This window comes from Diorhabda carinulata, chromosome X (assembly GCF_026250575.1).
Source record: "Diorhabda carinulata isolate Delta chromosome X, icDioCari1.1, whole genome shotgun sequence".
Taxonomy (NCBI): Eukaryota; Metazoa; Arthropoda; class Insecta; order Coleoptera; family Chrysomelidae; genus Diorhabda; species Diorhabda carinulata.
Genome location: NC_079472.1, coordinates 52,361,108 through 52,383,102, shown reverse-complemented (window position 1 = coordinate 52,383,102; position 21,995 = coordinate 52,361,108). Strand labels below are relative to the sequence as shown.

Below are 21,995 nucleotides of genomic sequence, written 5' to 3'. Positions count from 1 at the left end.
AAAGACACTGTATAAATTAATAAATACCCAGAGGTCTTCTACAAGTTTCACAACATAAGATATCGAAGATACATTACAAAATGTATTGAAATGAACTTTACTGATTCTGGTCTATCAAATATTGTAAAGTTAATTTGAAACTTTTCATATTTCAGTGTCCACCTGATCAAATATGTGTTGATTTAATTAATAACTATGAATGCAGATGTCCTCCAGGTTTCGCTGGTGCTGATTGCAGTGTTGATATTGACCCATGTGCAAAAAAACCATGCTTGAATGGCACTTGCATTGTTGATAAAAGTACATACCAATTTAGTTGTAATTGCAATCCAGGGTATACAGGTGAGTTATTTGAAAAAATTTTTTTTTCAAATTGACAACGTATCTAACTATGAGTAATTTTCTTCTTCTTCATCTATTGCCTTATACAGTGTATTCTTATTCAAATTTGCTGTTAATTATTTCATATTATAGCAATAATATAGAGCGAATGTAGAAATATGAAATTATAATAAACTATTAGGTCACTTGGCTAATATTTGAATCCTCAATCAAAGTAGGAAGCTGAGATCAAGTAATGCTACCGTTTTATGTTTACCAGTTCAGAAGATTTGTTTTGAAAACGGAGATTAATATAAATCATTTCCTAGTAATGTAGAAGTGCGATTGAAGAATATATCAAGTAGCATTTTATGGTTCTGTTTTGTTCAAAAAAAAGTACACAAGTTTATGAGACACAAAATTGTAGCAGGGGCTTGTAATGATTCGCAAGGACAACGATATCCCTTCAAAAAATTTATGAATTTGTTGAGATCGTTGCAACACTGCCGATAAAACATTATAGTTCCCAACCAAACTGTGTCATTTCAACTTATTCTACATCAAGGTAGTGTCAAGTGTAAACTCGTTATTATTTGATAACATAAAATTATATAAAAATATCATTTTCAATTTTATAGTCTAAATATTATTATCATCAAACAGCCAGTAACATCCACTGCTGGAGATAAGCCTCCATTAATCTTTGCCACTGTCTAAGGTCCCCAGCAACTGTCATCCAACCGTTAACCATCCTTTTAATATTGTAAAAATATCAAATGGATTTTTATAAAAAAAACACTAGAATTCAGCCTCACACTTACGAAAATATAAATAAATTAAAAAATTTACAAATTAATCTAAACTAACTCCAGGTTCAAAGTTCTTCTTCATCGTACGTTAGGACTTAGTACTGTGTTTGCATCAATGGTTGCCTAGCTGCAGCTGGGATGATGAAGACCAGCTTTCATACCATCTTGTAGGTCGTCTTGGTGGTCGGGATTCATTCGGTTTTTCTTCCTTTGAAATTCATTTGTTCAAAGTTCTGTATGCATATGTTTGATAGTCACATCAGGGGCGTGTAAAGGGCCCCGAAGACGACCATACTCCAACTACTTCCATTTGACCATTTATCGGCCTTCCACTTTTCCTAATACGGACAAATAAACATTTGTATCGACATTTTTAAACAATACACTGTCGTCTCTTCGCCAATTCTCATCTGAAAAAATAACTATCCAATTATCTCCAGTGTCTTTTTCTCCATCATTTCTATAACAACTGATTTTTTTGTTACCACTCAAGGGACTCGTAAAGTGGTGTGAATGCAAATTATTTTTTTTATTTCTACATATTCTAAACTTACAGTAGATCCTCCACACTACCAGAACCATATTTCACATTGTGTGAATGAAGCCGTACTTTATAATCTGAGTTTTAAAAGTCTTGGCACCGAACCGCAAGCTACGAATTTCTGTGAAGAAGCTTGTATATAATGAATTAAGTAAATAATTAATATAAAGGAATCATATTTTGTACTAATAACTGATTATAGATTTATATTTGAAACTACTAACATGTTAACATTACATCGGCAAATCTTTTTATCGTCCCCCTCATCTGGGGGGACAGACAAGCGTGTCGATTTGTTTCCTCTACTTCTAGAGGTATTTTTCTCTTCATCTTCACTCAATATATCTTTTGGTCCACTGATTTTCTATTCTTCTGGTCATTCATGACCCGCTCAGCTACGTTTCAAGTCTTACTATTGCTTTCGTTAAACCTGTTATCTTGCATGATGTTATATTTGTCACTCTATTTAGCATCTATCGTTCCATTCTTTGCTGCCCTACCTCCATTTATTTCATGGTGGATTTTAAGGTTAGAGTTTCAGCACCGGTAGATTGCATTGTTCGAACACCTTTCTCTTAAAAGAAACAGATATTTCGGATCAGAAGACACGATTAAACTTACCAAAGGTGGTCCATGTTAAACCCTTCCTTCTGCTTATATTTGCTTATAGTTATCTCTACCGATACGGATTTCGTGTCCCAGGTATTTACAAGAGCTTACTTGTTCAAACTATCACCTTCTATACATAGGGTTTCACTTGTATTCTTTTTTTGCTTTATTTATATTCAACACTATCTTTTTAGGGGCTTTATTTAAATTGTCAAGCATTCTTTTGACATCGTCAACATGGTTTGCTATAAGTACAATGTCGTTGGATAATCTGAAGGGACTAAGTGTTTTCGTGGAGTCTCACGCATGCTTTTGCTAAATATTCTAATTTGATTTTTAGGTACTTTATGCAACGAAGATATAGATGAATGTAAACAATCCGATAATAAAATATGTAACCATGGAATTTGCGTTAATTTCGAAGGCAGCTTTCAGTGTTATTGTAAACCTGGTTATACTGGAGAACGGTGTAACTTAGATTTTGATGAATGTCTATCGATGCCTTGTAAGAACAACGCTACTTGCATTAATCTTGTGAATAATTTTGAATGCCACTGCCCTCCAGGTTAGTTTTACACCAAATATTATTATTGTTCAAAATATGATTATTCTTTTGATTTATACATAGAATACTAGGTATTTCAGTATAGAGGATTTTAGCAATAAATAGCGGCAATCCCAGCTCAACGTTGCTCCATTTACTAGTAGTTAAAACTAATTATCAATATTATTTGATTTAATAAATGTTTCTCTGATTTATAGTGTATCCAGTTGCACTGAAATCATTGTGTATTGATTAACTTTGTTGACATACGAACATAATATATCCAGTATTATAAAATTTCTGTTCATTGTTTTGCTATTAACTCTATAGTATTTTTTGTTATTGGCAATTAATTTCTTCAAAAATACTGAGGATAGTATATGAATGATAACATTTGAAATTTTATAATAGTTCTAACACGTTATTTCTTAGTTTTGCCATGAGCTTTTTAGTATTTGAGATATATAATAGTATAACTCAAATAATCATCTGAATTAGAAAACAAATGCTGCATAAAAGGTAATAGTTATAGCAGTACAACTATTTATAGAGTGTCTATAATATATCTAATACTCCTATATTGCTAGGCCTTATAATTTTAAGAGCAACCCTTGAAGTGAAATTAAATAATAGTAAATCTAATATTCATAATTACCTTTTCTATTCTTTTTTTAACCATTGTACCAAAACACTACGACTCTATTGGTTCAATTGGAGAAAAGCTAGCTACTTATTTTATAAATTGTACATTCCAAATAAGAATAATTAAGACACTTCAGACCAAAAGATAAGACCACCTTAATTAAAATACAGAGATTTAAAAAAAACTCCAATTAAATATTAATTGTTTAATTAAACTGTTAAATCATCTAATAAAACACTTTTTGACATTCAATACACTTGAAAAGTCGGTAAAGAAATATTCAGACCATGCTATAAAATGCTAAAGTTAGCCAAACTGATTTTTCATCAAAAAACCCTTCTTTACATTGTATGACTCTTTCACAAGTCTCGGCATACTGGCAGTCCATTTTTGTTGATAGTGTCTTGTGATATATTTCTCGCATAAAGCATTCTACATTTCTTCTCGCGAGGTTGGACCACAATTACGGACTTTCCTGTCAAGGTCTTCCCACAAAAAACAATGGGATTGAGATTCGGGCTTTCAGGAGGCCGAACCATTTTTACTTACACCTCTTGTACCTCTTTCTCTTCCAACTATTCAGAATTTGTATCTAAGCTTGGGATCTTTGTCTTGTTGGAAAATGAATCCATCTCCAATTAACCACAAACCCGAAAGAACGGCATTTTATTCTAAAATTTTTTGTAGGACGCGACGAGCCAAAAGTCATTTTAGATTTGAAAGGATTTGGTCCTCTAAAAATCTCCCTATCTGTTTACATCAGTATTACTCAAATGATTTAACACAATGCTATTTTTGGCTACAATGAAAAACATTTTGACACCATTTCTATCGTCGAGAAGACTACGACGTCGATGAAAACCTATTTTGAAGAATATTAATTCTGATTTTATGTTACCCTACAATGTCTTAAACATTTTTATTTTTTCATGATGCAGCATTGAAAAATATTTACAATTCCAAAGGTTTCACAATTCGCAAATAGGTAATCGAATATGATAACTCATGTATAGGTGTATCAATCAATCAATTATCCCCGCCAGGTGTCTTGTGTCACTCTCAACTTCCTTTCTTTCACAATGCAGTTTCCGTTCATTTTTTGTTTTGGTTTTATTTGTGTATAGATCGTAGTAGTTTTTAATGTGATATAAATCAACACGTGTTGACAACAACGGCCGTTACTTTACCGGCAGTACTGGTTCCAATATAATTTTTGGAATTCTAAAGAAACAAATAACGTCAAAAGAAAAACACCAAAATAGAATCTACTCAGTATAAACTCATTTCCAACTATTATTATAACTTTCCAATTTATATTTTATTAAAATAGTATTAGGCCTTGTTACCATTATATAATCATTACTAAAAATATATTGTAATATTTATCGTATTTATTTATACAATTTCTATTCGTGGAGTTAATTAATAAATACTGTCTCTTACGTTCTTAATTTATTTAAATACTATACACTACACTTAACTAACTTATAATAATTCACTTATTACTTTACTAACTTGAAAAATATATTTCAATTCTTATTAAATTGGTAATTCGTTCTGTTCACTACGAGTATTTACTATGAACTAAACTAAACTGCGCTACATAAACTCCTTATATATCCAAAAATAATTCTCCAGAGATTTAAAAAAATTATAAAACGAAACAAATAAATAAATATAATTTCCTAGAAATAATTCAAATGAAAAAATGTAAATACACCGGTTGCTTTAAAAACTGACATAAAAACAAATATCAAACGAATTCCGGTTATTTCATCAAAGGCGACAGCTTCGCCAAATTTTAGAATTCTACTATATCCAAGCAGGACCGGCTTCAGGGCGGAGATAAGTTCGTAACAATATGTTTCGAAGGGAACAAGAGAAGGCTCCATGTATTAACATTCGAAAAGTGCAGTAATGGTTATTTATGAGTAAAAAAAATTGAATTCTAAGATTACAAAAATACAATAGTTTTCTAAAAATAATGATATTTTCTAGGTTACGATGGAAAGGATTGTTCTGTGAATATCGACGAATGCGAACCGCAACCGTGTATGCACGGAGCGACTTGCATAGATGGTATTAATGAATTTACTTGCGTTTGTCCGGAAGGTTTGACCGGTAAAAGATGTGAAATAAATATTGATGATTGTGAATCTTCTCCTTGCTTACATGGATCTCAATGTATAGATGGGTTGAATAGTTATTCATGCAATTGTACCGATACAGGTTATGAGGGCTATCATTGTGAAAATAATATAGATGACTGTGAAGGCGATCCCTGTCAAAACGAAGCCCCCTGCATCGACTTAGTCAAAGATTATTCTTGTAAATGTTATCCAGGATATAAAGGTACGTTTTTGATATAAACTTTCTTTCCTTCATTTTATTTATTTATGACATTTACTGTCTTGGATTGGGAATATAGTACTGAATCTGAAACGTTCAATTTTATAAAACAAACTTTGGTACGTTTTAATTGATAGCAATGAGATTAAACATTAATAAAATCAAAACTAGTTATATATGTAAAATATATAAAGTGTAATTGTCAATTCTTGATTTTTTTAGGTAAAAACTGTGAGATAGATATCAACGAATGCGAAAGTAATCCATGCCAATACAACGGTACTTGCATAGAACGATCTAACATCACTCTCTATTCTCCCGTATATTCTTATAATTTGAATCTTCCTGAAATTTTTTCTAAACCGTTCAACTATTCGGAAGCCGCTGGTTACGAGTGTCTTTGTGTTCTTGGAGTAACAGGTCATAATTGTGAAACTAACATTAACGAATGTGAGAGTAATCCTTGTGTCTATGGTGCCTGTATCGATAAAATTGGAGGTTACATTTGTGAATGCGAAGATGGATACGAAGGAATACATTGCGAATTAGATATAGACGAGTGTAAAAAGTACAATCCGTGCGTTAATGGTACTTGTATTGATAAAATCGCAAACTATTTTTGTCAATGTACGAACGGATATGGTGGCAAAAACTGTTCTGTTGAACTTGCAGGGTGAGCATCAAATTTCATATAATTAAAAATTGTAGAATCAATTTCAAAATATTTTGTTAATATTCCACTTCTCACTCATAATCTCAATAACACTCATAATAAAATTTATATGTTATTGTTTCAGATGTAAAGATAATCCTTGTTTAAACGATGGTCAGTGTCGTCCATATTTGGTTCATGAAACCGAACACAAATTCAACTGTACTTGTCCCAATGGTTTTCACGGTCAAACGTGCGAACAAATAACCACAATGTCATTCCGCGACATATCATCAGTAACTGTTAATACTGTTAGAGAAGAGGGTTATGATATACAGTTTAGATTCAAAACTACTTTAGGTGACGGTTTATTAGCACTAGGTAAAGGATTGACGTTTTATATATTGGAATTATCGAAAGGGAGATTAAATTTGCATTCAAGCTTGCTGAACAAATGGGAAGGAGTTTTTATAGGTTCAAATTTAAATGATAGTACGTGGCAGAAAGTATTTGTTGCGATAAATTCCTCTCACTTTGTATTATCTTCTAATGAAGAACAAACTATTTATCCAATAAGCTACAACGAAAACAATAATGTGACTAGTACTAGTTTTCCTGTAACGTATATTGGAGGTATTCCAAATAACCTTAGGAAATTGACGCACGGCCAACCGTTTTTAGTAGGATGCACTGAAGACGTTTTGGTGAACGGACAGTGGGTTTTACCTCAACTTAAAAATACCCCTTGGTTAAATTTTCAGCACGTCGAAGAGAAATGTATAAGGGAACCTCAATGTGAGCCAAATCCATGTGAATCCGGAGGACGCTGTACTGATAGGTAAGTTATAGACACTAATTAATCATCATTAAACATCACTACATATGTATATATAAAAATATAATATCTATTTATACCTATTATTTCGAATTTCGTTATTCGAAATGTTGGCTTGCCTTTCCTCAAAAGAGAAAACAACTACTTTCCTGGTTAATACCTCGAAGAATATTCAATTAGATCTCTTCCAAAGATCGTGATGTCATCGACAATTCGCTGAATTTTTTTTAATTACTTAGTTTAATTACTTTAATTACCTCATATATCACCTAATAATTTAATTAACATATCGTCGTCTACGGCTAGGGATTCACTTGGCTAAGGTTCGTAGTTGGAAGTGAAGATGTCTCCTCAAGAGGTCTACTGAGAAATGTTTAACTGCATAAATCAAGTAGCAACGCCAGTTGGCTGTGTCTTTAGTTAGGATTAGAGACTCCGAACGAGAGGTTACGACCCTTTCCTTTTAATTGCGAGCCATTACGGATTCCAATTATAAAATTAGTTTTTTCAATAATTTTTAAAAGAGATAAAAATTTTGAAGTTTCGACTACTTTATTCATATTTTTATAAAGACTGAAAGTAGTCGAAACAGTCCACGTTAAACGGAAATTTTAAAAATTATTAGTTCTAAAAACCGGTAGTGTCCCTGTTTTCCTTTAATAATATTCAGCTTAGATATCGTCTGGACGCCAAGCCAATGCAAAAAAAATTGAAAAATCAAATCACAAATAACACCTTAAAATTACTGCATTCTTAATAAGGTAACAGCTTCTCTGTATCTTAAGTTTGGATAATACAATTAAAAAAATTAAAAACCTTTGTCGATACAGGCTTTAATATCCTGACAACGATGGTAAAACAAAACAACGTGCTGTAAAATGCTGCTGTAGCTTGGAGGGCAAAACTCGATCGGCGCTGGTGACGTAAGCAAGTGAGCGCTATTATAAGTGCGGTAAATTGCACAATTTATGTTACGACGTGCCCGATCATTCAAACATTTAAACACGTCATGATTTTCAGACCCAATTGCTGTCGTGGTAGTATAAAAATATAAGACAAATTGATTTTTCCAACATTATTCTACATACCCTAGAACAAATGATAACAAAAACAAAAATGTTTGAAATATCTTATTAACTGATAAAATTCTTACAGGTGGAGGGAATTTAGCTGTACCTGCGAGCGTCCTTATTTGGGTCATACATGTCAGTATAATTACACCGCAGCTACATTCGGATATGAAAATATCACGGATTCATTAGTTACGGTAGATGTCGCTGATACTGCAAGAAGAGCGGTGCGCTCCATAGTTGATATAAGCATGTTTATAAGAACAAGACAATCCAGGGGGCAGATATTTTATTTAGGTAATTATGATGGACAGTTGTCAATGTACTATAATGATTGCTCTAATTTTTTGTATTTGTGATAACTAAGCTGCTTGATAAAGTTGAAGAAATTAATAAATACCGAGATAATGTTTTTCTATCACCACTTATTTTTATTTTTATATCCTTTTGTGCAATACATTTGCAGTTTTAAACAATAATCATATGAATTAATAAGAAATATACTTTTCTTTAGCATCAATTATTGAAAAGCAAAGCTCCTATCACCATGCATACTAGATATTTTTGAAAAAAATCTAAACTTTAAATAGCTGTTGATTGAATTCTAATAACTGATATAGAAATCTCAAGAATACAAAAATAAAACAATTTAAAAACAGGAAACTAGTCGTATGAAAAATATAACTGCATAAACATTATGTAATTAGTATTATGTATTTTTTCTTTTTCGATCTCTTGTCTTAGGGGTCATCTTTAAATTACGTCACACATTTTAAACTTGTTTCGTAAGTTAAAAATCACAAAATAGCAAAACTAAGAACGACATTATTTCCTAGGCAAAAGTCAGTGGTCAAATTAAATAGAAACAAAGGAATCACTGCGAGGCGCAATGCGTTTTGCGGTATTTATCAAAGGGCACCTGGGAGGTCGGAGCGTAACACTAGTGGAGCGAGTGGTTGACAAAACAATTGGTATCTTATATTTACACAGCTACAGCTGTATGCTTTTGAGGTTTTCGTAAAGTAATAGTTCAATGTTCCCGTTTTTACACTCAAATTATAACAGATTTTAAAATGTAACATCACGAAATTTAGGACCACTCCCACCCACTTGTCACACAATGTCACACTTCGTCGACCCCCTCCCATCTCCTTAACGTGTGACGTGCTTTATGGATGAGCCATTAGTACGGCAGTAGGCATTTTAATTATTTGGTTATATGCAGGTTCTGGTTTACTTCCAAATCCAAACGACGAAACTTATATAGCTGCTCAACTTGAAAGTGGTGAGTTATTAGTCAGAATTCAATTTGAAGGAAATCTAGAGAGCTACACAGTTGGAGGAGTGAAGTTGGATAATGGATGGAATCATCTGATCAAAGTAAGCATGGATTTAAAAAATTCTTATCATTAATTAAACACTTTATATATTATAAATCAATATATTAATATTTCTTCTAGAAGAAATACTTGTAACTTATCTTTTGATATTTATGTAATAAAAAGTTATATTTATATAGTTTATTTACACAAATTGAGGTATACTTTTTTCTATCGACTCCATTCCCTTCTATTGTGCAATATTTTTATGTGGAATCCGAGGTCCTTAATTAATCTAATAAGCTCTTGAAACAGACCCAGATCATTTTAGAACACTTGATAATACTAAAATATACTCGATAACTGAGAAAGACAAAGTTACCAGGAGAAAGAAGCTCAATCTACAATGCAGTCCATATGTATGGAATAAATTCATTTTTAGCGTTATTATGTGAAAAAAAACCTGAAACAGATCGGTTTTTAATCTTAAATTGACAATTTACAGTGTGAAAATATTATCCCCCTCTAGCAACCCCTGTGAATTAGAAGCATCCCCTAGAAAACTGTAAATAAGGGGGTCGTTTGGCACTTTGTTGGAAAGGGATTTTAGTCCTCTGTTCAGCAACATAACGTTTTTTTAATCTGGGCAATTATAACAGAAAATTAATTTTTAAGATGTAAAATTTTGATAAAGTCTCTATCACAAAACTTTACGTAAAATGAAGATAATAATGTCACATAATATTTAGAATGTATTTTTCAATGTACTTTACAATTTAAGAACTCAAAAGGAGGTTTGTAAAATTTTTAATAAGATATACCCTGGTCAACACGTTTCATAGTCTACAGTCTACGTACAAAATTGAAAAAAGTTTCGTGAAACTGGACATGTAACAAATAACGAAAAACTAAGTAGAAATGTTCAATTTACTGATGAAAAAAGTTAGATGTACTTCTAAAGATTGAGGAAAATTCGCATAAGAAAACTGGAGAACTTGCCGCCGCCAATGATCTAAGTAAATCATCTATTTTGAGAGTTTTGCATAAAGAAAGATACCACCCTTACGAAGTACAGTTGGTTTAGGAGTTAAATAAAGATGATCCTGATGACACAATAACCTTAAAATTGAATTTATTCCATACATAGGGACCGCATTGTATATAATCTCTTTCCACTCTCCCTCGTTAGACTCATTCCTTCAGAACCTGTCGCCGCTATTGTGATCCACACAACCGTAATAACTATAGTTAATTTTTCTGAAATCATGAAATCTTTGCCAATTATTGTCGATGAAGTCCGACGTCTATTAATTATGAATCTTCCACCTTTCCTTCTTGGAAAGTAATCACCACTTGCCTATTCTATATTTTTTCTGAAGAAGTTGTTACTGCTACCCTTTCTGGACGGTTCTGTCTATTGAGCTCTAATCACTTCAAAAATCGATATGAAGTAGCAATATTATCAATAAATCTCAAATAGTATCATGCCATATTTTGAATTTTGCCATTATCAATACGACAGACTTTCTTAGTGTCCATTGATACTTTCAATCTGCTCCTATCTCTTCTAGCTTTCTTCGGAAATCCAATATTAACAATTAACTTGTTTTCTTGCCGAATATACTTGAATCTTTTTAAAAATAAGCCCACTACTGACACTAATTTCCAACACACGAGGGCTTCAGCATAAATGAAGGATTTTACTGTAATCAAGGTTTATAACTTATGTTTTCTGATATTCTTCTGTTATCATCTGTCTCCTCCCTTAGTATGCTGCTTCTATAGCTAATCCGAGGCCCCAGATAGTTCTGGTTAGGTTCTGAACATATTAAAACACGTAATATTCGATAATGCGTGATAATGTAGTCAAAGGTCAAGTTACAGGGGAAAGAAGTGTAACCCATCTAGCTTCATTACATCAATCGTGTCTATGACAAAAAATATTTAAATATTATTCAGTATTAATACAACGACTTGCATAGGTTTCGAATTGAAATGTCTAAATGTTACATACATTCTTTTATAGGTAATTCGCAATGTGACATTGGTGCAAGTAAAACTGAACAACACGGAATATTTCCGTAAAACGATATCAGCCTCTGGTCCGTTAGACGTCCGAGTTCTTTATTTGGGTGGACAACCCCAATCTAGATCAATCAGACAAACCAATGAAAATTTGTCAGTTACAAAAATTGACATATCTCCAACATCCCCGGCAGCTATAACATCTGCTCTTAGCAGTGTACATTTCAAAGGAATTATACAGGATGTCCAGGTAAAAAATTTTGTGTGTAAAAAATGATCGTCATTCGTTCATTTGAATTTATCACACTAATATTTTTGCTTTAGGAATTTGTTAAAAGTTGAAAGTGATTAAGAAAATTTCAATAAAAAAATTCTTTATTCTACTTTATATTATGCTAAGGTTTAGGAATTTGTAGAAGTTTGAAAATAATTGAGAAAACTTTGATAGAAAAATTTTCCCTTGTACTTTTATTGATTCAGTATAATACTTGCTTGTTGTTATTCTTTAAGCTTGTGTGCAACAAAATCCAGTGCAAAATAATGGTATCAATTCAAAAAATATAAGATTAGATCTGTAGCACTACAACGTTCGACTCTCAGAAAGCATTTCAATTTTGAAAGCTGAAAGCTTTTGTGAGAACTATGAGCACAAAGTTCTCATTTATAAATCAATTTTTGAGCTGAAATGTGAGTAATGGGTTTTTATATTCAACCAAAGAGATAAACTTAATTTGTTAAGAGCTAATTTTTTTGTGTATATTTAGCGTCTATTATTGTGATTTATGTCGATTGTTGTCTATTGAAGCCGATTGTTGTCGATTGTCATTTAATGTTGATAGATCTCTTCTGATGTCTATTGACGTCGATGGTGTCGATTGACGTAGATTCGTTATAAAATTTTTGCTTGTTAATGTTATTGTTTATTAATTCTAAACTTCTGTTGTTTGCTATTACATTGAATAAAGTCATATCAGTCTAAAATTTTTTGCATATTAATCCACCTATTTATTCTTCAGAATAAATTTATTATCAATTTCAAATTGAATCAATCTTCCTTCAATGTAATTAGTAACACTACAAGCTCAAAAATTGTGCAAATAAATTATACAAATATAGAAATTCTGTAACATACTCTAAATTGTGGTTACAAGCATGACATTAGTAATTACTGAACTTGTTGTACAATTGTAGTTTATTTTCATAACTCAAAACCAAACCTTCTCAGTTATGTTATGTAAACAAATATCCATATATCTTTAGAGCAGGATAGATTGATTGCAGTGGAGTTTTATATTGTGAACATTTCAGTTCTCTATCGATACGTGGTCAAGTGATTCAGATAGTGATAACAAAAATTTTGCATTGAATACTACCTATAATATTGATGTTTCCAAATATGGTAGCTGCTCTATGTCACAGTGACATTTAAACCCACTCACTCACAGTTAGTTTCGTTTTTACATCTGGCTGGATGAAACGTCGGATCTCGCCTAACAGATTTTCCTCATTTCAAAATGCTAGACTATCGCAGAACAGTTCTTGTTTCGTTATATTGCAAATAACAGAGGTAACTCCTTAATGTGCCATGTTTATAATCGAACACAGGCAATCTCCCATTTCTACCTGTGTTGTGCTCTGCATTTATCAAATGTAGAACATTTGAAACCGGGACTATTTAGTTAGTAGATATTTATCACATATAGATCGGACAATTTAACGACTGACACGAACGTCCATATTAAGAGACTATCTATGCATTGTAGTATACTATATCGTCGCTGCGTGAGCGATTCCGCATAAGAGCAATTTGTAAAGACCGCGTATTTGCTTTTTAATGATTTTACAGGAGGAAGAAAAAACTTGCTGCCAACTTCAGGCCCCCTGCTGTTCCGCGCTATTGTTTCGATAGCACAACTGACGTTTCTCATTGGATAATTCAAATCAGATGAAGTCTGTTATAAGCCAATAGGCGTTTAGAATTGGCCAGCACGATATTTGAATTTTTCGCGTTTTGCTGTTACGCGGTATTTACAAACTGCTCTTACGCGGTTTCGAACGCGCAGCGACGATATGTAGTTTGTCATTTCCTTCCAACAAGTGGCACGCCGAATTTCGAAGTTTAAATGTTATCTGGTCTCGGGTTTAAACCCGGAACTATTTAGTTAGCAGACATTTATCACATATAGAACGGACTATTTAACGACTACTCGGGTTATCTGGCCTCGGTTTTAAACCCGGGACTATTTAGTTAGCAGACAGAGTACCCTCTTACAGCACTACGGCATCTACAGAGTAAACTTTGGCAGCCGAAAAGGCTACTACTATTCTCATATTATGTCACATTAGTTTTTCTATAACTTTTATTTTAGATAAGTAATGGATCTGCTGTAATGATCGTTGAATTTTACCCACTCCAAGCTCCAGATTTACGTATACCTGCTTCATTTGGTAACGTTACCTTTGATAGATCAACAGTATTAAAAGGCGTCCATTCTGATGATTTGTGCAGACTAGATCCCTGTCACAGAGGAGAATGTTCCATCACTTGGAATGACTATATGTAAGTTATGTTTTAAAATATAGTAATTTAAGAAGTTACAAGACTAGAAAACAGTATTTTTCATGAAGATTCCAAAGGGGTTTTAGAAACCTGCAAAACAAAAATTTACGAACGCGAGACGTACAAATATTTTTTTGAGACAGATACTCTGTTGTAAAATTAATTTCATATCAATGTTGATTTTATTGTCCTTCCTAGTATGTATATATTTTTAGCCTTGATAAAGATCAAATAAAAGATCGGTACGTTGGCATTTTAAAAAATAAAGGGACCATAGCTGTTGTCATAGTAACTAAACCATGTCTTATTAAATATGGGAAATATAAAAAAAACTGATATTGAACTGTTCATGTCAGCAAAATATTATACATTTTCGGGATAATTTTTCGTCGATAAAATATTATCCAGTGTCTAGTGTATTTCAAAAAGGTACATGTATTTAAAAACTCACATGCTATAAATTTTATTTTGATTTTTAGGTGTATCTGTCCTATCGGCTTCAAAGGGAAAGATTGTAATGAACTAGAATTCTGTAAATTGAGAGGTTGTCCAACTGGATCGGAATGTAAGAATTTAGAAGATGGTTACGAATGTATATCAAACAGTACTTTCGATGGCTTGCAAAAACCTTTGCAGTATCAACTAACAGCAGATGTAATTTCCGATAATTTCATTTTCGATTCTTTGGAATTGAATTATAGAACGCGATCATGGGGTACTATACTTTTTGCTAAATACAAAGAAAACTATTTTGAAGTTTTCGTTTATCACAATGAAGTAGTTATTGAATGGAATTTTAACGGAATGCCGGAGATAAAGAGGTTCAGAATAGATAGATTCAAGGGTCAGTGGATTTCTCTATTGTTTTTATATAAAAATTCGAAACTAAGAGGTGGATTCAAGGAGCACGTAATGGACGAGTCTTCGGACTTTGAAGTAAAGCAATTCGATATTTACGCATTTAGTGAAATATTTCAAAATGGTGAAATATATATAGCTGGTAGTGATAATTTATTCGATTATCAAACAATTATCAACAATACAGATACGAATTTGGCAGGTTATATACCTGTTACGGATACTACTACTGTAGAATCGCTTATTAGTAATTCTTTAGAAAGTAGTGAACTTTCTGAAGATGTATTATTGTACAAAGTGGATCAAGATAAAAAGACTGATAATTTTAAGGTAAGATTTTTTGAACGTACTCTAATTATACTGGGTGATATCAAAAATATTACAAAATGGATCATTTAACTAATTTACACAATACTTCGACAAACTATTTTACTTAAATCTTCCCCATGAATCATTTTATCTATTACTAAAAATCGCGATGAAACTCCTTCCTCTTATACCTAATGTACTAGCTGAATAGCCACAAGTTTCTGTCACTCGAATAATATAAATGAGAGATGAAAAATCACTTATATTAATTAAATAAAAATTGTGGCATTTCAATGCCACTACTTTTTGAAGTGGAATAAGTCCGTAACTTTTTTACAACTTAAAACTACTCCCCAATATTACAATCTTACACACGAAGAGTATACTACAGCTATTGCACAGATTGGAAGGCTTCTCACTAGAAGTGTCTAAAAGATTCCATGTGACACTATCCTCGATTTTGATAACATTGAGAATGTTCTAAGAGACTGGTAGAAATCAAAAAGACCAGGCCAGGGCCGTGGGCGTGTAAATTATGCAAATCAGGTCCGATTTTCGTTAAACAATGGTTTTTTGTATCTACTTCACTTCAACAAGAATTTTGTGTCATTGTATCAGCAGGATATTAGCAATTATATACGAAGGCCGTTTTTTTTCAACCTCTGATAGGCTATAAATAAAAGACAAGTTCATATAAAACAATAGTTTTATTACCAAAAGATTGGTACACTTACGGTTACTTTTCGATATAATCACCGAAGAGATTGAGACATTTGTCGTATCTGTGGACAAGCTTTCCAATACCCTCTTCAAAGAAAGTAACAATAGAGTACAAAACAGACCTTGAAACTTCTGGAAATTCCGCAGACAAAGCAGTAATGTTGAATCTGCGATTTTCTTTAACCATTTTATCAATTTGTTGAACCAAGTCATCTGAAACGACAGATTTGCGACCTTGGCCCCCTTCATCATGCACATCATTACGGCCATCTTTAAACTTTCGACACCATTCACGCATAACACCATCGCTCATGAAGTTTTCCCCATACACACGACTCATTCTCCGATGGATTTCTGCAGTACTATGGCCTTCAGCCTATCCTAAAAACCAGCAGACTAATCCCTAACCACCTATTGGATTTAGAAAGCAACATGCCCCCCTAGAGCAAGTTCATCGAGTCTCGAAAAAAGTGTACCAATCTTTTGAAGATACTGCTAGGCGGTCTTTTTAGATATCGCTCAGGGATTCGACAAGGTCTGGCACGATGGACTACCATACAAAATCCTGCCAGCAGAACAGAAACTTTCAAGTCAACATCCAAGATTACATCACCATTCTACATCCAATTATATCAGCAATTCCACAGGGAATTGTACTTGGCCTGATCCTCTATCTTATGTACACTGCTGATATTCCCATACACAACATACGCAGTTGACACTGTCGCGCTAGCATCTCACCAGAACCTAGCTATGGTCTCTTATTTATTGCAGTGTTTGCGTAGTGGTGGCATAAACAGTGTGCTCACTAACGGTTTCAGAAATTCCAACTTAGTAATTTTTTGGGCAAATAATTTTTAAATTAAAAAATTTAAATTATGAATTCATTTTACTTGGAAGCATATTTAAAATAATTCTGTATTGGTAAAATATTAGAAAAAATCTATTATATTCGAATTTTATTTCAAATTGATACAAGTTCCCTTAAAAAACATATTTAAATAATTCTATAAAGTGAATTATCGCTTCTACAATTTTTTAGCGATATTTGATGTTTGCTTATTAATTAATTTTCATAATTGTTATTTTAGGGTTGTTTAGGTGAAATAAGAGTAGGAGGCTTACTTCTTCCATATTTCCATACACAAGAAATTTATCCGAATAAAACGAATCTCAAGAAATTATATGAATTAAGTACCGATTCGACAATAGAACATGGTTGTATCTTATGCTATCCAACAGATTGTCTAAATAAGGGTGTCTGTATGAATAGTACAGAAACTTACAAATGTCATTGCCAGCCCGGTTTCACCGGTGTAGATTGTTCGTTTGACATAGATGAATGCGAAAATAACATGTGCCTAAATAACGCAACTTGTGTTAATCTAATCAACGAATATAAATGTGAATGTTTAGCCGGTTACACTGGGGAATATTGTGAGATCGATATTGATGAATGTCTTAGTAACCCTTGCAGGCATGGTGGTACATGTAACGATTTGATTGGTACGTTTAAATGCGACTGTCCAGAGGGATTTGTAGGTAAGTTAACACATCTACATGATCATTAAAGAAATACAGTGCTTTCAGTATTTATTGCGAAAGTAGAAAGTAAATCTTTGTTCAACTCACAATCATTTATTGATGGATCACGCTGTGACATTACTTATATTGCATTGGTTTTTTTACAACCCGCCCCCTTAGACATCTAGTAAATGGACTCAACACATGCTTTTGTATCATAACGATTGTGTTTTTGGATTTTGGATTACATATTCTGTCAACAATTCCATACTTTCATTTTTTATGTTCTTGCTTTAATGTATTTTTATGGGTTCTATACTGTAGGAAAATACCCTTATAAAAAATATTTTTGGATTAAGAAGGAAACCAATAGGGAAGCACTTCGGCTCTCTCTAAACTATGATAAATAGTATTTTGATGTCAGTTAAACTAAGCTACATCTGATCTTTAGCTTCCTTACAGGACACTGCCGGTCCTGAAAACAACTGATAAGATTTTAAGATCAGTTCCAAATAGCAGGGTGTGCAATAAAACATTCCTTCATCAAAGAACTAGACATGTTAATTTCTATAACTGATGAAGATTTCCAGTCTGTTAATAATTTGATTATGATATTCTTTGTCAATATTTAAGTAGGGTTTTATCGAGTTGGCTTCATAATTTTTATAAGTCCTTGCTCTTGTTAACTTGGCCAATCGATTAACCTCGGTCGATCGATTGGAGTGATCAGTATTTTTTTTCCTTGGTATTCAAGCCAATCTAATTTCTACCAATGGGCCTATTATCATACCAGAAATTACTTTCGGATTTACAGTGACATCAATTTTTCAAAAATTCTGACAGAAAAACGTTGCTGTCGTTAGTTTCTATTAAAAATTTGCTTTCAATATACATTCATGAACCACCTTAGCAAGTCTCTGCTGAATACAGGGTTATATTTAACTAGATTTGTTACAGAACCATCTTTGTTTGATTAGTTACAAAAAAGTCAGTCAAGCAAGCAGCAGCTCCCTACCTCGCCATACTAATTCTACCACGGCTATGTGATAGAATTTCCGTTGCCGTTCTTCAGGGATATTTTCATTCCATACATTTTCCATTTTCGTTATTTCTACGAAACTTAATGCTGTCAAACTTTTCCCTTTTTCAGGGATCTGATTGCAGTTTTCGTCGTATAGAATTGTGGGCCGATCGCGCTCACTGAAATACAACACTTTTGAATGTGTCAATAATAACTTTCATTTCTTTATAAGATTTACTTTGTAACAGCTTACTTGTTAGGTTCCACATGGTTTTGACCATAGTTTCTTTGAGCTCTGTACCATCTTTTCTTCTCATGTTCACAGACATGGGATGTAGCTTAACAAGTGTTTTCAAATTATACTCAGATTATATTTTTATGCAATTATCGAATATTCTGGTGTTTTCTCAAGTACTCTAGACACCCAAGAAAATCCAATCCAAGAAAACATCAAAATTTGAAGTAGAAAGTTGGAAATTTTTGTTTCTGAAATAAATAGGTTTGTTACAATATGAATCCGTTTCAATAATCAGTATTACTTGTTAGGTTTTTAATGTAATGTAGTGAATTCGTGAAATGAAATAACTTTTAATATTGATATTTGTAATAAATCTGAAATAATTTGATATTTTCAAAACAATTGAAGATAGGTATAGGACATTATTTATGCCTATAAACTTTTATTTCTGAAATAAATAGGTTTGTTACAATATGACTCCGTTTTTAAGACCAAAAATGTTTTTAGGTAAACAGTGTGAGGCTCCATTGCTGATTACTTGTGAGAACAAACCTTGTAAAGATGGATCTACATGTAAAACGGGTTCCAATGAAATAACTGGCAATAATTTCACTTGTATTTGTACAGAAGGTAAGGAAATATTGATTCAAGCTTTTTAATATAAAAACATGAAATTTTAAAACTTCTATCCTGTTTCTGTTTATTAAATATTTTTTAAATAACGTGTCAGGTGCAAAGATTAAATAAAACTAATTCAAAAAACAAGTGTACTCACTGCAGTAGTCGAACTTATGATTAAAAGGTTTTAGAAATAATAGTCCTAGCTACAGATCATACTCTAAGAAGATATGCAAATTTATAACAAAGATATCTACTTATGCCGTTATTCATTTCCACCCAGTTCAGATTGCGTAGTTTCCTAATAATATTCACAGATATTTTCAACCAAACCAAGGAAAATATTCTCACTTCTCTTAAATGATGCTTCCCTCGTCTGGGGCAAACTGCTTCTGTAGAACAGTTCATCCCATGCAAACCTGAAAAAATAAAAGATACAGCAGCCAATTATTTTTTTTTATTTTAATTGATATTAATACAAGTGAGGCAAAGAACATGAACATATAAATCAAGTTGAGAGGTCTATATGTGCACCAACGTAAGTCAAAAATGAGCAATATTGATACCAGAGATACATAAAATATCACAGTAATTTAGTAGTAAAATGAATAAACTATATCAATTTATCACAGTTATTTTATTTATTTATCAAAAGGTTGAAGAGGACCTTTTACAAAAAATATCACAGCACTTTGGTTGTATAACGAACAAAGCCAATCAATGTGAAGGACCTTGATATTTTTTTCATTCTTCAGAATTGAATATCCAATTTGCTTGTCTCTAATATATTTGCAAATAATTAGGCACACTGCTCTATCCAATGAAGGTCCCAGAATATTATGTTCCGAAGAAAATCTGTCCCAAGCAATGTAAATGGCATTTTGCTGCTTGAACAACTCAACTAGGTTACTTTCAAAACCTTTCTATTCAAGAAAGTTATATAACCTTCTTTTTTAAAACGCCAATGGCTCTTCTATAGGTAAATTGCTAGATGTTATCGTATGAACACACGAACTATCAACTTGATGCTCCTTGACAATCATATCAGTGTCTACTATATTTGAATTTATAGCATATGAGTGTTCTTGGTTTACTATACAGTCATAAACTTTGGCATATCTGTGATCTTCATAAATGGAAGTTGACAATGAAGGCAGATGAGAGGTAGAAATAGATGGGATAGCTTCATACTTCAAATGCTTTCTATTGCAATTTGTAAAATCACTTTCCAGAATATGATTTTCACACAAGCGATAATTTTATGTTGAGCATTGAATTTTACAAAATTTTTCCCATTTAGAAAAATAAATGGGAAATGGGAAATAAAAAAAATGTTTATTTATTTTTCCTTCCATATATTTACTATTGCAGCCTGGAAATTTACATATATATTTTACTCTGTCATCTACCTTCAAAATTACAGAAAAGAATACTTAGCTGTTCATTTTTTAGTTATTTCCAATAAGATCCTTCGTTATCTAGGGCTATGCTTCCTATCCGGCTCTAAAACAAATTCTTATTAATATAAAATTTCAATCTGACTGTATGCTGTATGTTCTATGGTCCTAGCTGTAGGATAAGCATATTTTTATAGATATTGGTTACATTAACAAATTTATCTTGATAAAACTATCTGTTTCAGGCATGGAAGGACCTTTGTGCGATACACCATTTTGCCAAATTGACCACTGTCTACATGGTAAATGTAACGATAGTTTTGCAGTGCCTTTTTGTGAATGTGAAAGGGGTTATGAAGGAAGACTCTGCGATATCGATATTAATGAATGTATATTACCTAACGGTGGCAGTCCTTGTCAAAATAAAGGAATATGTATAGATCAAGTAAATCGATATACTTGTAATTGTGAAAATACAGGTGAGAGTAATCCATTGAAATATATTTTCATATAGTTTATACCTTAACTACCAGTTGGTATACTTTGTGCAATTAAAATATAGTTAATATAACAAATATTACAGGTTGAATTATATAACAAAAGGTTATTCATTTTGCATACACAAGGTGTATATACACAAATGAGAGCTGGGACACGTCGATTTGTATTTTTAAATGCGCTTTTATTTCGAAAACACGAAATTATACAGGGTGTGCCATATGACAGTGGCCACTACCAACACGAGGCTGTAATATCTCGACACGGCACCGCCCACTATTTACAATAACTATGACAATTGTTGTTGACACTTCTCGTTAACCTAATCATTACAATTCACAATCATAAAAAAATTTTGTGTTTACAAGGGTAAGGGCAATGATTAATTAAAAATGGTCCTTGCTAAAAGGATGTATCACAATTAGGTTCTAAACACTTGAAACCGCACACTTCTTAAGCATATGAAACAGGTTCGATCTGTTGCAAATGAATTTCTCTAATGTGTCTATTAACACTGAACTGTCCTGAGAAGATT

At 32.5% G+C, this 21,995-nt stretch overlaps 1 protein-coding gene across 2 annotated transcripts in view; it reads left to right on the top strand.

Moving 5' to 3' along the window:
• Nucleotides 1-21,995, top strand: part of LOC130902030 (protein crumbs) — a 90,248-nt gene that overhangs the window by 58,118 nt on the left and 10,135 nt on the right. For both annotated transcript variants that reach the window (XM_057813830.1, XM_057813831.1), the window contains 13 exons: nt 156-342; nt 2,621-2,845; nt 5,466-5,819; nt 6,039-6,489; nt 6,614-7,306; nt 8,459-8,670; nt 9,599-9,753; nt 11,719-11,967; nt 14,087-14,277; nt 14,757-15,465; nt 17,256-17,706; nt 19,455-19,577; nt 21,208-21,441. In XM_057813830.1, coding sequence (XP_057669813.1) covers nt 156-342; nt 2,621-2,845; nt 5,466-5,819; nt 6,039-6,489; nt 6,614-7,306; nt 8,459-8,670; nt 9,599-9,753; nt 11,719-11,967; nt 14,087-14,277; nt 14,757-15,465; nt 17,256-17,706; nt 19,455-19,577; nt 21,208-21,441 — 4,234 coding nt within the window. The remainder of the gene's footprint in view (nt 1-155; nt 343-2,620; nt 2,846-5,465; nt 5,820-6,038; nt 6,490-6,613; nt 7,307-8,458; nt 8,671-9,598; nt 9,754-11,718; nt 11,968-14,086; nt 14,278-14,756; nt 15,466-17,255; nt 17,707-19,454; nt 19,578-21,207; nt 21,442-21,995) is intronic.